The 18,095-nt window shown below is 47.9% G+C and overlaps 1 protein-coding gene across 3 annotated transcripts in view; it reads left to right on the plus strand.

Moving 5' to 3' along the window:
• The window catches only part of AK5 (adenylate kinase 5), a 142,183-nt gene that overhangs the window by 65,891 nt on the left and 58,197 nt on the right, over window positions 1–18,095 (plus strand). For all 3 annotated transcript variants that reach the window (XM_072127987.1, XM_072127986.1, XM_072127985.1), the window contains exon 7: window positions 17,381–17,471. In XM_072127987.1, the coding sequence (XP_071984088.1) occupies window positions 17,381–17,471 (91 nt within the window). The remainder of the gene's footprint in view (window positions 1–17,380; window positions 17,472–18,095) is intronic.

An 18,095-nucleotide genomic window follows, 5' to 3' on the forward strand; every position in this document is an offset into this window, starting at 1 on the left:
ATAGATAGATATGATGGATAGATGGATATGATGGATGGATGGATGGATGGATATGATGGATATGATGGATGGACATGATGGATGGATATGATGGATGGATATGATGGATGGACATGATGGATGGATATGATGGATGGATATGATGGATGGATATGATGGATGGATATGATGGATGGATATGATGGATGGATATGATGGATGGATATGATGGATGGATATGATGGATGGATATGATGGATGGATATGATGGATGGATATGATGGATGGATATGATGGATGGATATGATGGATGGATGGATATGATGGATGGATATGATGGATGGATATGATGGATGGATATGATGGATGAATGGATATGATGGATGATAGATGGATAGATAGATATGATGGATGGATGGATATGATGGATAGATGGATATGATGGATAGATGGATATGATGGATGGATGGATGGATGGATATGATGGATGGATGGATGGATGGATGGATATGATGGATGGATGGATATGATGGATGGATATGATGGATGGATATGATGGATGGATGATAGATGATGGATAGATGGATATGATGGATGGATGATAGATGATGGATAGATGGATATGATGGATGGATATGATGGATGGATGGATATGATGGATGGATATGATGGATGGATATGATGGATGGATATGATGGATGGATGATAGATGATGGATAGATGGATATGATGGATGGATATGATGGATGATGGATGGATATGATGGATGGATATGATGGATGGATGGATATGATGGATGGATGATAGATGATGGATAGATGGATATGATGGATGGATTGGATGGATGGACATGATGGATGGATATGATGGATGGATGATAGATGATGGATAGATGGATGGATATGATGGATGATAGATGATGGATAGATGGATATGATGGATGGATATGATGGATGGATATGATGGATGGATATGATGGATGGATGGATATGATGGATGGATGATAGATGATGGATAGATGGATATGATGGATGGATGATAGTAGATGGATATGATGGATGGATATGATGGATGGATGGATATGATGGATGGATGGATATGATGGATGGATATGATGGATGGATGGATATGATGGATGGATATGATGGATGGATGGATGGATATGATGGATAGAAATAATGGATAGATGGATGGATATGATGGATGGATATGATGGATAGATATGATGGATGGATGGATATGATGGATGGATATGATGGATGGATATGATGGATGATGGATATGATGGATGGATGATAGATGATGGATAGATGGATATGATGGATGGATTGGATGGATGGACATGATGGATGGATATGATGGATGGATATGATGGATGGATATGATGGATGGATATGATGGATGGATATGATGGATAGATAGATATGATGGATAGATGGATATGATGGATGGATGGATGGATGGATATGATGGATATGATGGATGGACATGATGGATGGATATGATGGATGGATATGATGGATGGACATGATGGATGGATATGATGGATGGATATGATGGATGGATATGATGGATGGATATGATGGATGGATATGATGGATATGATGGATGGACATGATGGATGGATATGATGGATGGATATGATGGATGGACATGATGGATGGACATGATGGATGGATATGATGGATGGATATGATGGATGGATATGATGGATGGATATGATGGATGGATATGATGGATGGATATGATGGATGGACATGATGGATGGACATGATGGATGGATATGATGGATGGATATGATGGATGGATATGATGGATGGACATGATGGATGGACATGATGGATGGACATGATGGATGGACATGATGGATGGACATGATGGATGGACATGATGGATGGACATGATGGATGGACATGATGGATGGACATGATGGATGGACATGATGGATGGATATGATGGATGGATATGATGGATGGATATGATGGATGGATATGATGGATAGATAGATATGATGGATATGATGGATGGATGGATATGATGGATATGATGGATGGATATGATGGATGATGGATATGATGGATGGATATGATGGATGGATATGATGGATGGATGGATATGGTGGATGGATATGATGGATGGATGGATGGATATGATGGATGGATGGATATGATGGATAGAAATAATGGATAGATGGATGGATATGATGGATGGATGGATATGATGGATGGATGATAGATGATGGATAGATGGATATGATGGATGGATATGATGGATGGATGGATATGATGGATGGATGATAGATGATGGATAGATGGATATGATGGATGGATATGATGGATGGATGGATATGATGGATGGATATGATGGATGGATGGATATGATGGATGGATATGATGGATGGATGGATGGATATGATGGATGGATGATAGATGATGGATAGATGGATATGATGGATGGATATGATGGATGGATATGATGGATGGATATGATGGATGGATGATAGATGATGGATATGATGGATGGATATGATGGATGATAGATGATGGATATGATGGATGGATGGATATGATGGATAGATGGATGGATATGATGGTTGGATATGATGGATGGATATGATGGATGGATGGATAGATATGATGGATGGATGGATGGATATGATGGATGGATGGATAGATATGATGGATGGATATGATGGATAGATATGATGGATGGATAGATAGATATGATGGATGGATGGATGGATATGATGGATGGATGGATATGATGGATGATAGATGATGGATATGATGGATGGATATGATGGATGGATATGATGGATGGATATGATGGATGGATATGATGGATGGATATGATGGATGGATATGATGGATGGATGGATATGATGGATGGATATGATGGATAGATAGATATGATGGATAGATGGATATGATGGATGGATGGATATGATGGATATGATGGATGGATATGATGGATGATGGATATGATGGATGGATATGATGGATGGATATGATGGATGGATGGATATGATGGATGGATATGATGGATGGATGGATATGATGGATAGATATGATGGATGGATATGATGGATGGATGGATATGATGGATAGAAATAATGGATAGATGGATGGATATGATGGATGGATGGATGGATGGATATGATGGATGGATGATAGATGATGGATAGATGGATATGATGGATGGATATGATGGATGGATATGATGGATGGATGGATATGATGGATGGATGATAGATGATGGATAGATGGATATGATGGATGGATATGATGGATGGATGGATATGATGGATGGATGGATGGATATGATGGATGGATGATAGATGATGGATAGATGGATATGATGGATGGATATGATGGATGGATATGATGGATGGATGATAGATGATGGATATGATGGATGGATATGATGGATGATAGATGATGGATATGATGGATGGATGGATATGATGGATGGATGGATGGATATGATGGTTGGATATGATGGATGGATATGATGGATGGATGGATAGATATGATGGATGGATGGATGGATGGATATGATGGATGGATGGATAGATATGATGGATGGATATGATGGATAGATATGATGGATGGATGGATGGATATGATGGATGGATGGATATGATGGATGATAGATGATGGATATGATGGATGGATATGATGGATGGATATGATGGATGGATATGATGGATGGATGATAGATTTATCACATTTATCGGAGCTTGAAGACTCGTTTTCTGATGTACAAGTCCTGGAATAAATCGCCTTCCCCGTGCACAGGCCTGGGGGGACATGGAGGGGCATTGCCCGGGGGCAGGGGGAGCTGCCAATTAGGTTGTCACCCCCATACATGTTACATACGGGGGGTCAGAGGGTAACGAGCAGTGGAGCCACCAGCTGGGAGCTGACACAGCAGAATGTCCCGGGTGCGCAGAAGTCATGGGGGGGGAGCTGCAGACGCGTCACTGACATCTCTGACAATGGACCCAGATTAATGAGAAGCCAACAGGATCCTACCATACACAGACAGGTAGGTAGGTAGGTAGGTAACGGACCGTCCAAAGCAGCAGTAGAGGAGGGCGCGCAATCCGCACAAACCTCTTCAAATCTAAAGGTAGCAAAGGAGGCGGCACTCTACCTACCTACCTCATATCTATATACCTACCTCCTATCTGTCTACCTACCTCATATCTATCTACCTACCTCATATCTACCTACCTCATATCTATCTACCTACCTCATATCCATCTACCTACCTAGTATATATAAAGGTAATAACAGCCTCCAGACGTAGAATTGTTAGTGGATTTATTCCATGTTCAAAGTGACGTTTCGGCTGAAGGTGTGACCCTTCCTCAGGCTGAATACATAAGAGATACGTTTGAGATTGTCACTCTTTGTATTCAGCTTAAGGAAGGGCTTCACCGCTTCTCCCAGAAGCTTCTCATGTCCGGAGTGAAATCATTGATTATGTTCCGCTGATGGATAATCCCCTGGATTGAGCGGCTGCAGATGGCGGCGCAGCTGAGAGGAGATGGCGGCGGCGTCTCAGGAGGAAGCGACAGATTGGAGGTGAGAGAAGTCGCTGCAGAGGCGGAAGACAATATCCGGGGACAGAAACTTCTCCGTTCTATGAATCGTGCAGAGGACGTTATACGGGAGACTTCAGCACCAGGGACAGAGGCTCCGATCACACCTGACGCCTGGGGCTCCGGCCCCCCCGCTGCAGAGCACTTCTGCACTTTCATGTAACTTTGGGACTTTGAATAAATCCGTTTTTTTTTTTTTTTTGTTTTGCTGAAATTTTTGTGCAATTTCTGAAATTTGCGGAATTTCTGTTACAATGTACACAAAACAGTCTCCTCCGTCTGGTGTGAACTCAAGTTTATTTGCACATTTTTTGTGACTTTTCAGGCGCCGATCAGTGATACATTATCTGCGGGCGGCGAGATCCAGGGAGCGCAAGATAAAAGGGATTTTCATGGAAGTAGATGCGGTTTATGAGGCCATTATGTATATACATGTATATAACGATAGATGGATGGATAGAAGTAATACATGCATGTTACCATTGCATGCTGGGAGTTGTAGTTGTAGGGAGCTGGACGCACACAGTGTAATGTAATCTGCGGAAAGCTGGGTTATTGTAGCGATTCCTTGGTGCTGTTCTGCGCCTGGCCCGGTGTTTTCGGGACGATGATGGTCGATGCTTGCGTCTGTTTGGTGTCGGCTCCTCGCTGACGGGTAGAACAGATGCCTCCCGCGTCCCGGATCTTATTCTCCGGAGCATATGGAGCATCTATAATGGAAGATGTGGCAGAAAGCTTTGACATTTACATTTAATAAATTAATATCACGCTTCTGATTTTAGCTGCTTCTCTATTTTCTCTTAAGTTAACACTTTCAGTCCCACTGCACTTATTTCTTAAAGAGTAACCCGTCAGCCAGTGTCCCTGATGTGTAATTATACACATGTATATTATGGGGGTCATTTATCACAGCTTGTATAACAGATAATGTTCTGCAGCAGCTGAGGTGTGTATGATGAGGTTCTGCAGCAGCTGAGGTGTGTATGATAATATTCTGCAGCAGCTGAGGCGCGTATGACGAGGTTCTGCAGCATCTGAGGTGTGTATGACGAGGTTCTGCAGCATCTGAGGTGTGTATGACGAGGTTCTGCAGCAGCTGAGGTGTGTATTATGGGGTTCTGCAGCAGCTGAGGTGTGTATGACGAGGTTCTGCAGCAGCTGAGGTGTGTATGACGAGGTTCTGCAGCAGCTGAGGTGTGTATGACGAGGTTCTGCAGCAGCTGAGGTGTGTATTATGGGGTTCTGCAGCAGCTGAGGTGTGTACGACGAGGTTCTGCAGCAGCTGAGGCGTGTACGACGAGGTTCTGCAGCAGCTGAGGCGTGTACGACGAGGTTCTGCAGCAGCTGAGGCGTGTACGACGAGGTTCTGCAGCAGCTGAGGCGTGTACGACGAGGTTCTGCAGCAGCTGAGGCGTGTACGACGAGGTTCTGCAGCAGCTGAGGCGTGTACGACGAGGTTCTGCAGCAGCTGAGGCGTGTACGACGAGGTTCTGCAGCAGCTGAGGCGTGTACGACGAGGTTCTGCAGCAGCTGAGGCGTGTACGACGAGGTTCTGCAGCAGCTGAGGCGTGTACGACGAGGTTCTGCAGCAGCTGAGGCGTGTACGACGAGGTTCTGCAGCAGCTGAGGCGTGTACGACGAGGTTCTGCAGCAGCTGAGGTGTGTATAATGAATTTCTGAAGCAGCTGTAATTTTTTTATCTTTTCCGGCACATTTTATGGAATAATATTCGGATCATATCTCAACTTAACACTGAACCTCTCTGCGTTGTATCAAGGTCTCTTCTAGTCGCAGGTTTCTATGGCAACCGCTGCGATACTTTATGTAGTTATTAACATGCAATGAACTATGACCCCTGGTATGTAATTCACATAGCAGCCCCCCACCCCCCTCCGTCTGAGGGGTGGAAGGGGTCAAGGTGACAGTAGGGATCAGAGATGGGATGAGTCAGTCCCTATAATTACATCAGACACCAGAAGATATTTGGTGTAAATTGCTGCATTTCCCGTGACTGTTTCCTAATTGGATCTAGAACTTTCCTGAGGAACCGGAGGAGATACCTTGTATCTGTCACCTTCTATCCTATGGCTCGGGGTCTCCAGGGGTCTTCCCGAGCTTCACCGGACCTGGCGGCTGCACATAGAGAACTCAATGCAAGAACCAACCGACCAGATGTGACTGCAGGACGCACTTACAGAATCTTCATATACCATGCAGTAAGCGGGTCCTTAGCCCCCCCCCTCCCGACCCCCCTCCCCGGACTTCTACTCTTCTTTCTATAGGTCGTAATACGCCGATTCTGGGGCAGTTGAGATTTTTTCTTTAGCCCCTGCAATTCCCAAGGATCCCGTGCTGTCAGTTGTGGCGACTAATATGCTAATTAGGTCCACAAGTGGGAGGTACTTATCTGTCTGCCAACACCCAGGACCACCCCCTTGACAGTAGTTTGTCTAATTAGCATATTGGGAGCTGCAGTAATATTGATGACTATACTAGACCGATAATCCGGGAGGTGGAGCTGCCGATCATCTGCTGATCACTAAACAGAAGTCCCGGATTCCCAGGTTTCTAGATCTTTAACCTATGAGTTGCCATATGACATAAAACTTCTGTGATGAGGGGAGGAGTAAATCTCAATCTGCTCTATAAGGGGTCCGGTTACATTGGGGTCTATGGATCGGGGAGGGGGAGGAGTCACAGCAGCGAGCTCCACCCACCTGAGAAGTGCTCACTGCACCTGGAGCAGGAAAAACTGCTAAAAAACAACCTACAAGTCACTTAATGGAGAGAAATACTGCTGTTCCTATGTGCACACTCATTTATGTAAAGTTTGATGAAAAGGTAGGTTCACTTTCATATTCAGGAGGCTGAGATTGGGATAGTAAAAAAAAAAAGAGACCACACCTACCCCAGTTCCCATCTTGCTCCAGGACTTCTGGTTTCGGGCCCTGTGGTTGATTGGACGTTCCCTGGAGCCACCGGACCCCCATTATACTCTGACTAGGAGGCAATACCCACGTCCGAGCTGTCACTGAATGAAGCCGGGCTTGTCACCACCACGAACATCCAGAGTGACACAGGACCTCAGACCAGAAGTCCTGGAGCAATGCTGGAAATGTGAGCTGCAGAGGGGTAAATAATTCCCGTTCCCCGGGCCCTGGGGGATTTTTATATTGGTAGAAAACCCCTGAGAAGCTCATGAAATGTAACTGGAAACACTGTGCACTATATAGGGATCCGAAGACTCCACCCCCAGGATTCTTGTGTGAGGCTCCGCCCCTTGGGCCCCATTGTTTTATCAGTTGTGGCCGGAATGTTCCTTTTCACTTGTGCTAGTGATATAAATGATCCTCCTCCCACGTTCCTTGTGATGCGGTTGTGTACAGATGCGCAGGACAGGGGTAACGGCGCATTGTATAACGCGTATTGTTGTATGTTGTGTCATCTCGGACGCGTCCTCCGGAGAATGCGGATTCCCGGGAGCGTATTCCCCGGATCTCAGCGCGGAGCCTTGTTCTCATTCATCATAGACCTGACATAATTGTGCTCCATTTACCAGTAACCGTGATGAATGGACTTCACTCCGGGCCGAGGAGATAAAAATACAGAACCATAACCGCGCTCCGGCGTCTCCGGGAATGATGGAGCCTGAGATATTCAGGGCACAGTGTCCCTAATCACCACCGGGGACCCCCAGGGGACCATGTGATGGACCGGCGTCTATTTATATGTACGGACCCGGGGGCGGCCGCCTCTAATCATCAATACTCCCAGGGGCTTATGGGGAGCCCTTCCCCGGGCCGGTGCCGCTCACATAGGGGGAATAGATTTATAACACAATTATCTATTTCTCTTTGTATCTATAACATTAGGACAATACAGTGATGACCTCTATTACTACATGTCCAGCGCCTCTATTACTACATGTCCAGCTACCACCCCGACCTAGGAGAGGGGAATAGGGGCTCTCCCAACCCCATGCTGCAAATCAGGGCCTTGAAGCGCTTACCAAATCCTATATAGGGGGTCAGGAGGACCCTTTATATAGGACATCACTATTTTTGTTGTATTCTCCAGACAATGATATTTTGCAGCATTTTTCTAATAATTTTAGATGGAGGAAGGAGGATCATGGATGGGGGCTTCTAGAGACAGCGCCACTCGTGTAATGGGGCGAGGTCTGGTATTGCAGTCAAGCCCCATTTAAAGGGAATGTATTAGCAAGTAATTCTGCAGGCAATTTTAGGTATAATCCCTGGAGAGATGTGTAATCATACCATTTGTGTGTGTTGTTAGTAGCAGCAGAACTGTGAAATATGGATTCATATTCCTGCATTGTAGCATCTCCAAGTGCACTGGGGACATATCCTCACACTGCTGTGCTCTGGCCTTTCTGCCGCCAGTGTTTGGTATAGTCCCTGGAGAGATGTGTTATCAGACCTGTGTATGTTGTTAGTAGCAGCAGGACTGTGATACATGGATTTCTATTTCCAGATTGTAACTTCTCCATGTGACCTGGGGGTGCGGGCGTGGCCTCTCACTTCTGATCTGCTCTGACCTGTCTGAATTAAACTCCCCCATAGCTCTTTGCCTCTGTTTTGCTGAGGGACTCAACTAGAAGCCTACTACAGCAGTTACTCAGAGCAGCAGGGAGATGCTGTGCAGCAGTTCAATGCAATGAGCTAAGAGCACATCAGTGTACTTACAACTCACTGGAATATAAATCCATATTTCACAGTCCTGCTGCTACTAACAGCACACACAGATGTATGATTACTCATCTCTCCAGGGATGATACCTAACATTGGCTGAAGAGATCACAGAGCACAGCAGTGTGAGGAGACTTGGAGAAGATACAATCTTGGTATATGAATGCATATATCACAGTCCTGCAGCTACTAACAAAATACACAAAGGTCCCTCCAGGATGACGGGCTGGATGGCCACAGCTGCTGGGTGTATTACTACTCTGCGGGGCTGTTTCTGCAGTTAACCAGTCGTGACTGTCAAACAGCAGATTTCCGTGACAGTGTTCTAGCTCTTCATCTTGTGCTGTGACACATATTCTGTGAATGGGAGTAATGGCTGCAGAAGTAATAGAAAGCTTTTACCCTGTCAGTCGCATGATGGGGGTAGTGGGTCTGACGCTGCTGCCAAGGAGGGAGCTACACGGGAGTGACTTCTGCGGGGCATCAGTGCGCACCAGGGGAAATCTCTATTTATAAGGGTCATTTTACAGCAGATGCTGCATCAGCCAAGACACATTTGTATTGTCCTGGATATTTGGAGGGAGCCCCCCCCCCATCATATGACTGGGCCCTAATAGGGGGAATGAGAGAACCTGTATGTAAGATGTAGCAGCCTGTGGACCCCCTGTTACCTACCAGCTTTGGCTTAGGGACACTCATCTTACCCTCTGACCTGGTTACTACCCTTTAACCCCTATACAGGGATCTGGACTTTGCTCCTGGGAGATCACTAAGTAACTTCTTCAGGAGTCAAGGCAAGGGAATCACAGTCAGGACAGCGCAGGATTGTAGCCACAGATAACCTGAGGTCATCATAGGAGATAAACAGGACAAGTGACAGAAGTCTGGACCACGGAAAGTCATCAGGCAGTAATGCAGGATGTGCTCAGAGGAGTTGTAAGCCTTTGCTCAGGCACCACTCATGAACACTTGGAACCCTCGCTCAGGCACCACTCATGAACACTTGGAACCCTTTGCTCAGGCACCACTCATGAACACTTGGAACCCTCGCTCAGGCACATCTCATGAACACTTGGAACCCTCGCTAAGGCACATCTCATGAACACTTGGAACCCTTTGCTCAGGCGCCACTCATGAACACTTGGAACCCTTTGCTCAGGCGCCACTCATGAACACTTGGAACCCTTTGCTCAGGCGCCACTCATGAACACTTGGAACCCTTTGCTCAGGCGCCACTCATGAACACTTGGAACCCTTTGCTCAGGCGCCACTCATGAACACTTGGAACCCTTTGCTCAGGCGCCACTCATGAACACTTGGAACCCTTTGCTCAGGCGCCACTCATGAACACTTGGAACCCTTTGCTCAGGCGCCACTCATGAACACTTGGAACCCTTTGCTCAGGCGCCACTCATGAACACTTGGAACCCTTTGCTCAGGCGCCACTCATGAACACTTGGAACCCTTTGCTCAGGCGCCACTCATGAACACTTGGAACCCTTTGCTCAGGCGCCACTCATGAACACTTGGAACCCTTTGCTCAGGCGCCACTCATGAACACTTGGAACCCTTTGCTCAGGCGCCACTCATGAACACTTGGAACCCTTTGCTCAGGCGCCACTCATGAACACTTGGAACCCTTTGCTCAGGCGCCACTCATGAACACTTGGAACCCTTTGCTCAGGCGCCACTCATGAACACTTGGAACCCTTTGCTCAGGCGCCACTCATGAACACTTGGAACCCTTTGCTCAGGCGCCACTCATGAACACTTGGAACCCTTTGCTCAGGCGCCACTCATGAACACTTGGATCCCTTTGCTCAGGCGCCACTCATGAACACTTGGAACCCTTTGCTCAGGCGCCACTCATGAACACTTGGAACCCTTTGCTCAGGCGCCACTCATGAACACTTGGAACCCTTTGCTCAGGCGCCACTCATGAACACTTGGAACCCTTTGCTCAGGCGCCACTCATGAACACTTGGAACCCTTTGCTCAGGCGCCACTCATGAACACTTGGAACCCTTTGCTCAGGCGCCACTCATGAACACTTGGAACCCTTTGCTCAGGCGCCACTCATGAACACTTGGAACCCTTTGCTCAGGCGCCACTCATGAACACTTGGAACCCTTTGCTCAGGCGCCACTCATGAACACTTGGAACCCTTTGCTCAGGCGCCACTCATGAACACTTGGAACCCTTTGCTCAGGCGCCACTCATGAACACTTGGAACCCTTTGCTCAGGCGCCACTCATGAACACTTGGAACCCTTTGCTCAGGCGCCACTCATGAACACTTGGAACCCTTTGCTCAGGCGCCACTCATGAACACTTGGAACCCTTTGCTCAGGCGCCACTCATGAACACTTGGAACCCTTTGCTCAGGCGCCACTCATGAACACTTGGAACCCTTTGCTCAGGCGCCACTCATGAACACTTGGAACCCTTTGCTCAGGCGCCACTCATGAACACTTGGAACCCTTTGCTCAGGCGCCACTCATGAACACTTGGAACCCTTTGCTCAGGCGCCACTCATGAACACTTGGAACCCTTTGCTCAGGCGCCACTCATGAACACTTGGAACCCTTTGCTCAGGCGCCACTCATGAACACTTGGAACCCTTTGCTCAGGCGCCACTCATGAACACTTGGAACCCTTTGCTCAGGCGCCACTCATGAACACTTGGAACCCTTTGCTCAGGCGCCACTCATGAACACTTGAAACCCTTTGCTCAGGCGCCACTCATGAACACTTGGAACCCTTTGCTCAGGCGCCACTCATGAACACTTGGAACCCTTTGCTCAGGCGCCACTCATGAACACTTGGAACCCTTTGCTCAGGCGCCACTCATGAACACTTGGAACCCTTTGCTCAGGCGCCACTCATGAACACTTGGAACCCTTTGCTCAGGCGCCACTCATGAACACTTGGAACCCTTTGCTCAGGCGCCACTCATGAACACTTGGAACCCTTTGCTCAGGCGCCACTCATGAACACTTGGAACCCTTTGCTCAGGCGCCACTCATGAACACTTGGAACCCTTTGCTCAGGCGCCACTCATGAACACTTGGAACCCTTTGCTCAGGCGCCACTCATGAACACTTGGAACCCTTTGCTCAGGCGCCACTCATGAACACTTGGAACCCTTTGCTCAGGCGCCACTCATGAACACTTGGAACCCTTTGCTCAGGCGCCACTCATGAACACTTGGAACCCTTTGCTCAGGCGCCACTCATGAACACTTGGAACCCTTTGCTCAGGCGCCACTCATGAACACTTGGAACCCTTTGCTCAGGCGCCACTCATGAACACTTGGAACCCTTTGCTCAGGCGCCACTCATGAACACTTGGAACCCTTTGCTCAGGCGCCACTCATGAACACTTGGAACCCTTTGCTCAGGCGCCACTCATGAACACTTGGAACCCTTTGCTCAGGCACCACTCATGAACACTTGGAACCCTTTGCTCAGGCACCACTCATGAACACTTGGAACCCTTTGCTCAGGCGCCACTCATGAACACTTGGAACCCTTTGCTCAGGCGCCACTCATGAACACTTGGAACCCTTTGCTCAGGCGCCACTCATGAACACTTGGAACCCTTTGCTCAGGCGCCACTCATGAACACTTGGAACCCTTTGCTCAGGCGCCACTCATGAACACTTGGAACCCTTTGCTCAGGCACCACTCATGAACACTTGGAACGCTTTGCTAAGGCACCACTCATGAACACTTGGAACGCTTTGCTAAGGCACCACTCATGAACACTTGGAACGCTTTGCTAAGGCACCACTCATGAACACTTGGAACCCTCGCTCAGGCACCACTCATGAACACTTGGAACCCTCGCTCAGGTACCACTCATGAACACTTGGAACGCTTTGTTAAGGCACCACTCATGAACACTTGGAACCCTCGCTCAGGCACCACCCATGAACACTTGGAACCCTTTCCTCAAGAACCACTCATGAATACTTGGAACCCTTTGCTCAGGCACCACTCATGAACACTTGCAACCCTCGGTCAGGCACCGCTCAAGAACACTTGCAACCCTTGCTCAAGTATCACTCAAGAACACTTGGAACCCTTTGCTCAGGCACCACTCATGAACACTTGGAACGCTTTGCTAAGGCACCACTCATGAACACTTGGAACGCTTTGCTAAGGCACCACTCATGAACACTTGGAACGCTTTGCTAAGGCACCACTCATGAACACTTGGAACACTTTGCTAAGGCACCACTCATGAACACTTGGAACCCTCGCTCAGGCACCACCCATGAACACTTGGAACCCTTTCCTCAAGAACCACTCATGAATACTTGGAACCCTTTATTCAGGCACCACTCATGAACACTTGGAACCCTCGCTCAGGCACCACTCATGAACACTTGCAACCATCGCTCAGGCACCGCTCAAGAACACTTGCAACCCCTGCTCAAGTATCACTCAAGAACACTTGGAACCCTTTGCTCAGGCACCTTCCTAAAGACAAAAAATGTACCTTTATAGACAGGGACAGGCTAAAAAGGCACACACCCCACTGCATAAAGGTTCACACCCCAATGTGCAGAGTGGAGCTACACACTAGTGCAGGTACATAATCTAGAGGCCAGGAATGCTAGGACAAGGGGCATGGACCATCACAGTCACCCCTGATGTATCTGTTTTCCCGTAATATAAAAGTTTGCTAAATAAAAATCCTTCAGAAATGTAACATGAAATTATTTCCAAACTGAATAAATATGAATATAACTACAACTATTATATCATTATCATGCTATAGTCTGATATAGTGACTGTACATGTCATGGCTGGGGACTTCTCCGGCACGTCTATGTGTATGATATAGTGACTGTACATGTCATGGCCGGGGCTTCTCCCGCACGTCTATGTGTATGATATAGTGACTGTACGTGTCATGGCCGGGGCTTCTCCGGCACGTCTATGTGTATGATATAGTGACTGTACATGTCATGGCCGGGGGCTTCTCCGGCACGTCTATGTGTATGATATAGTGACTGTACGTGTCATGGCCGGGGGCTTCTCCCGCACGTCTATGTGTATGATATAGTGACTGTACGTGTCATGGCCGGGGGCTTCTCCGGCACGTCTATGTGTATGATATAGTGACTGTACATGTCATGGCCGGGGCTTCTCCGGCACGTCTATGTGTATGATATAGTGACTGTACATGTCATGGCCGGGGCTTCTCCGGCACGTCTATGTGTATGATATAGTGACTGTACATGTCATGGCCGGGGCTTCTCCGGCACGTCTATGTGTATGATATAGTGATTGTACGTGTCATGGCCGGGGCTTCTCCCGCACGTCTATGTGTATGATATAGTGACTGTACGTGTCATGGCCGGGGGCTTCTCCGGCACGTCTATGTGTATGATATAGTGACTGTACGTGTCATGGCCGGGGGCTTCTCCGGCACGTCTATGTGTATGATATAGTGACTGTACGTGTCATGGCCGGGGGCTTCTCCGGCACGTCTATGTGTATGATATAGTGACTGTACGTGTCATGGCCGGGGGCTTCTCCGGCACGTCTATGTGTATGATATAGTGACTGTACGTGTCATGGCCGGGGGCTTCTCCGGCACGTCTATGTGTATGATATAGTGACTGTACGTGTCATGGCCGGGGGCTTCTCCGGCACGTCTATGTGTATGATATAGTGACTGTACGTGTCATGGCCGGGGCTTCTCCGGCACGTCTATGTGTATGATATAGTGACTGTACGTGTCATGGCCGGGGGCTTCTCCGGCACGTTTATGTGTATGATATAGTGACTGTACGTGTCATGGCCGGGGGCTTCTCCGGCACGTCTATGTGTATGATATAGTGACTGTACGTGTCATGGCCGGGGGCTTCTCCGGCACGTCTATGTGTATGATATAGTGACTGTACGTGTCATGGCCGGGGGCTTCTCCGGCACGTCTATGTGTATGATATAGTGACTGTACGTGTCATGGCCGGGGGCTTCTCCGGCACGTCTATGTGTATGATATAGTGACTGTACGTGTCATGGCCGGGGCTTCTCCGGCACGTCTATGTGTATGATATAGTGACTGTACGTGTCATGGCCGGGGCTTCTCCGGCACGTCTATGTGTATGATATAGTGACTGTACGTGTCATGGCCGGGGCTTCTCCGGCACGTCTATGTGTATGATATAGTGACTGTACGTGTCATGGCCGGGGCTTCTCCCGCACGTCTATGTGTATGATATAGTGACTGTACGTGTCATGGCCGGGGCTTCTCCCGCACGTCTATGTGTATGATATAGTGACTGTACGTGTCATGGCCGGGGGCTTCTCCCGCACGTCTATGTGTATGATATAGTGACTGTACGTGTCATGGCCGGGGCTTCTCCCGCACGTCTATGTGTATGATATAGTGATTGTACGTGTCATGGCCGGGGCTTCTCCCGCACGTCTATGTGTATGATATAGTGACTGTACGTGTCATGGCCGGGGGCTTCTCCCGCACGTCTATGTGTATGATATAGTGACTGTACGTGTCATGGCCGGGGCTTCTCTGGCACGTCTATGTGTATGATATAGTGATTGTACGTGTCATGGCCGGGGCTTCTCCCGCACGTCTATGTGTATGATATAGTGATTGTACGTGTCATGGCCGGGGCTTCTCCGGCACGTCTATGTGTATGATATAGTGACTGTACGTGTCATGGCCGGGGCTTCTCCCGCACGTCTATGTGTATGATATAGTGATTGTACGTGTCATGGCCGGGGCTTCTCCGGCACGTCTATGTGTATGATATAGTGACTGTACGTGTCATGGCCGGGGCTTCTCCCGCACGTCTATGTGTATGATATAGTGACTGTACGTGTCATGGCCGGGGCTTCTCCCGCACGTCTATGTGTATGATATAGTGATTGTACGTGTCATGGCCGGGGCTTCTCCCGCACGTCTATGTGTATGATATAGTGACTGTACGTGTCATGGCTGGGGGCTTCTCCCGCACGTCTATGTGTATGATATAGTGATTGTACGTGTCATGGCCGGGGCTTCTCCCGCACGTCTATGTGTATGATATAGTGACTGTACGTGTCATGGCCGGGGCTTCTCCCGCACGTCTATGTGTATGATATAGGGACTGTACGTGTCATGGCCGGGGGCTTCTCTGGCACGTCTATGTGTATGATATAGTGACTGTACGTGTCATGGCCGGGGCTTCTCTGGCACGTCTATGTGTATGATATAGTGACTGTACGTGTCATGGCCGGGGCTTCTCCGGCACGTCTATGTGTATGATATAGTGACTGTACGTGTCATGGCCGGGGCTTCTCTGGCACGTCTATGTGTATGATATAGTGACTGTACGTGTCATGGCCGGGGCTTCTCCAGCACGTCTATGTGTATGATATAGTGACTGTACGTGTCATGGCCGGGGCTTCTCCCGCACGTCTATGTGTATGATATAGGGACTGTACGTGTCATGGCCGGGGGCTTCTCTGGCACGTCTATGTGTATGATATAGTGACTGTACGTGTCATGGCCGGGGCTTCTCTGGCACGTCTATGTGTATGATATAGTGACTGTACGTGTCATGGCCGGGGGCTTCTCCGGCACGTCTATGTGTATGATATAGTGACTGTACGTGTCATGGCCGGGGCTTCTCCGGCACGTCTATGTGTATGATATAGTGACTGTACGTGTCATGGCCGGGGCTTCTCCGGCACGTCTATGTGTATGATATAGTGACTGTACGTGTCATGGCCGGGGCTTCTCCGGCACGTCTATGTGTATGATATAGTGACTGTACATGTCATGGCCGGGGGCTTCTCCGGCACGTCTATGTGTATGATATAGTGACTGTACGTGTCATGGCCGGGGCTTCTCCGGCACGTCTATGTGTATGATATAGTGACTGTACATGTCATGGCCGGGGCTTCTCCGGCACGTCTATGTGTATGATATAGTGACTGTACATGTCATGGCCGGGGCTTCTCCGGCACGTCTATGTGTATGATATAGTGACTGTACGTGTCATGGCCGGGGCTTCTCCCGCACGTCTATGTGTAGCTAATGGTCTCATTTTTGTTGCTTCCTTCCAGTTTGACGCGGACAGGGACGAGGAGGACGTCTTCTATGACATCAGTCTCGCTGTAGACAATAAGTTGTTTCCTGCTAAAGAACCTGCAGCCGGTGAGTAAAATCTATGAACAAGTCACCAAAGAGCTAATAATTGTCATCAAATGGAACAAAAGAAAGAGGTGAACTAAAAGATTATATCATGTAATACACACAGTGATGTCACAGTACAGAGATAATACACAGTGATGTCACAGTACAGGGATAATACACACAGCGATGTCACAGTACAGGATAACACACACAGCGATGTCACAGTACAGAGATAATACACACAGTGATGTCACAGTACAGGGATAATACACACAGTGATGTCACAGTACAGGGGATAATACACACAGTGATGTCACAGTACAGGGATAATACACACAGTGATGTCACAGTACAGGGGATAATACACACAGTGATGTCACAGTACAGGGGATAATACACACAGTGATGTCACAGTACAGGGATAATACACACAGCGATGTCACAGTACAGGGATAATACACACAGCGATGTCACAGTACAGGGATAATACACACAGCGATGTCACAGTACAGGGATAATACACACAGCGATGTCACAGTACAGGGATAATACACACAGCGATGTCACAGTACAGGGATAATACACACAGCGATGTCACAGTACAGGGATAATACATACAGTGATGTCACAGTACAGGGATAATAC

This window comes from Engystomops pustulosus, chromosome 10 (assembly GCF_040894005.1).
Source record: "Engystomops pustulosus chromosome 10, aEngPut4.maternal, whole genome shotgun sequence".
Taxonomy (NCBI): domain Eukaryota; kingdom Metazoa; phylum Chordata; class Amphibia; order Anura; family Leptodactylidae; genus Engystomops; species Engystomops pustulosus.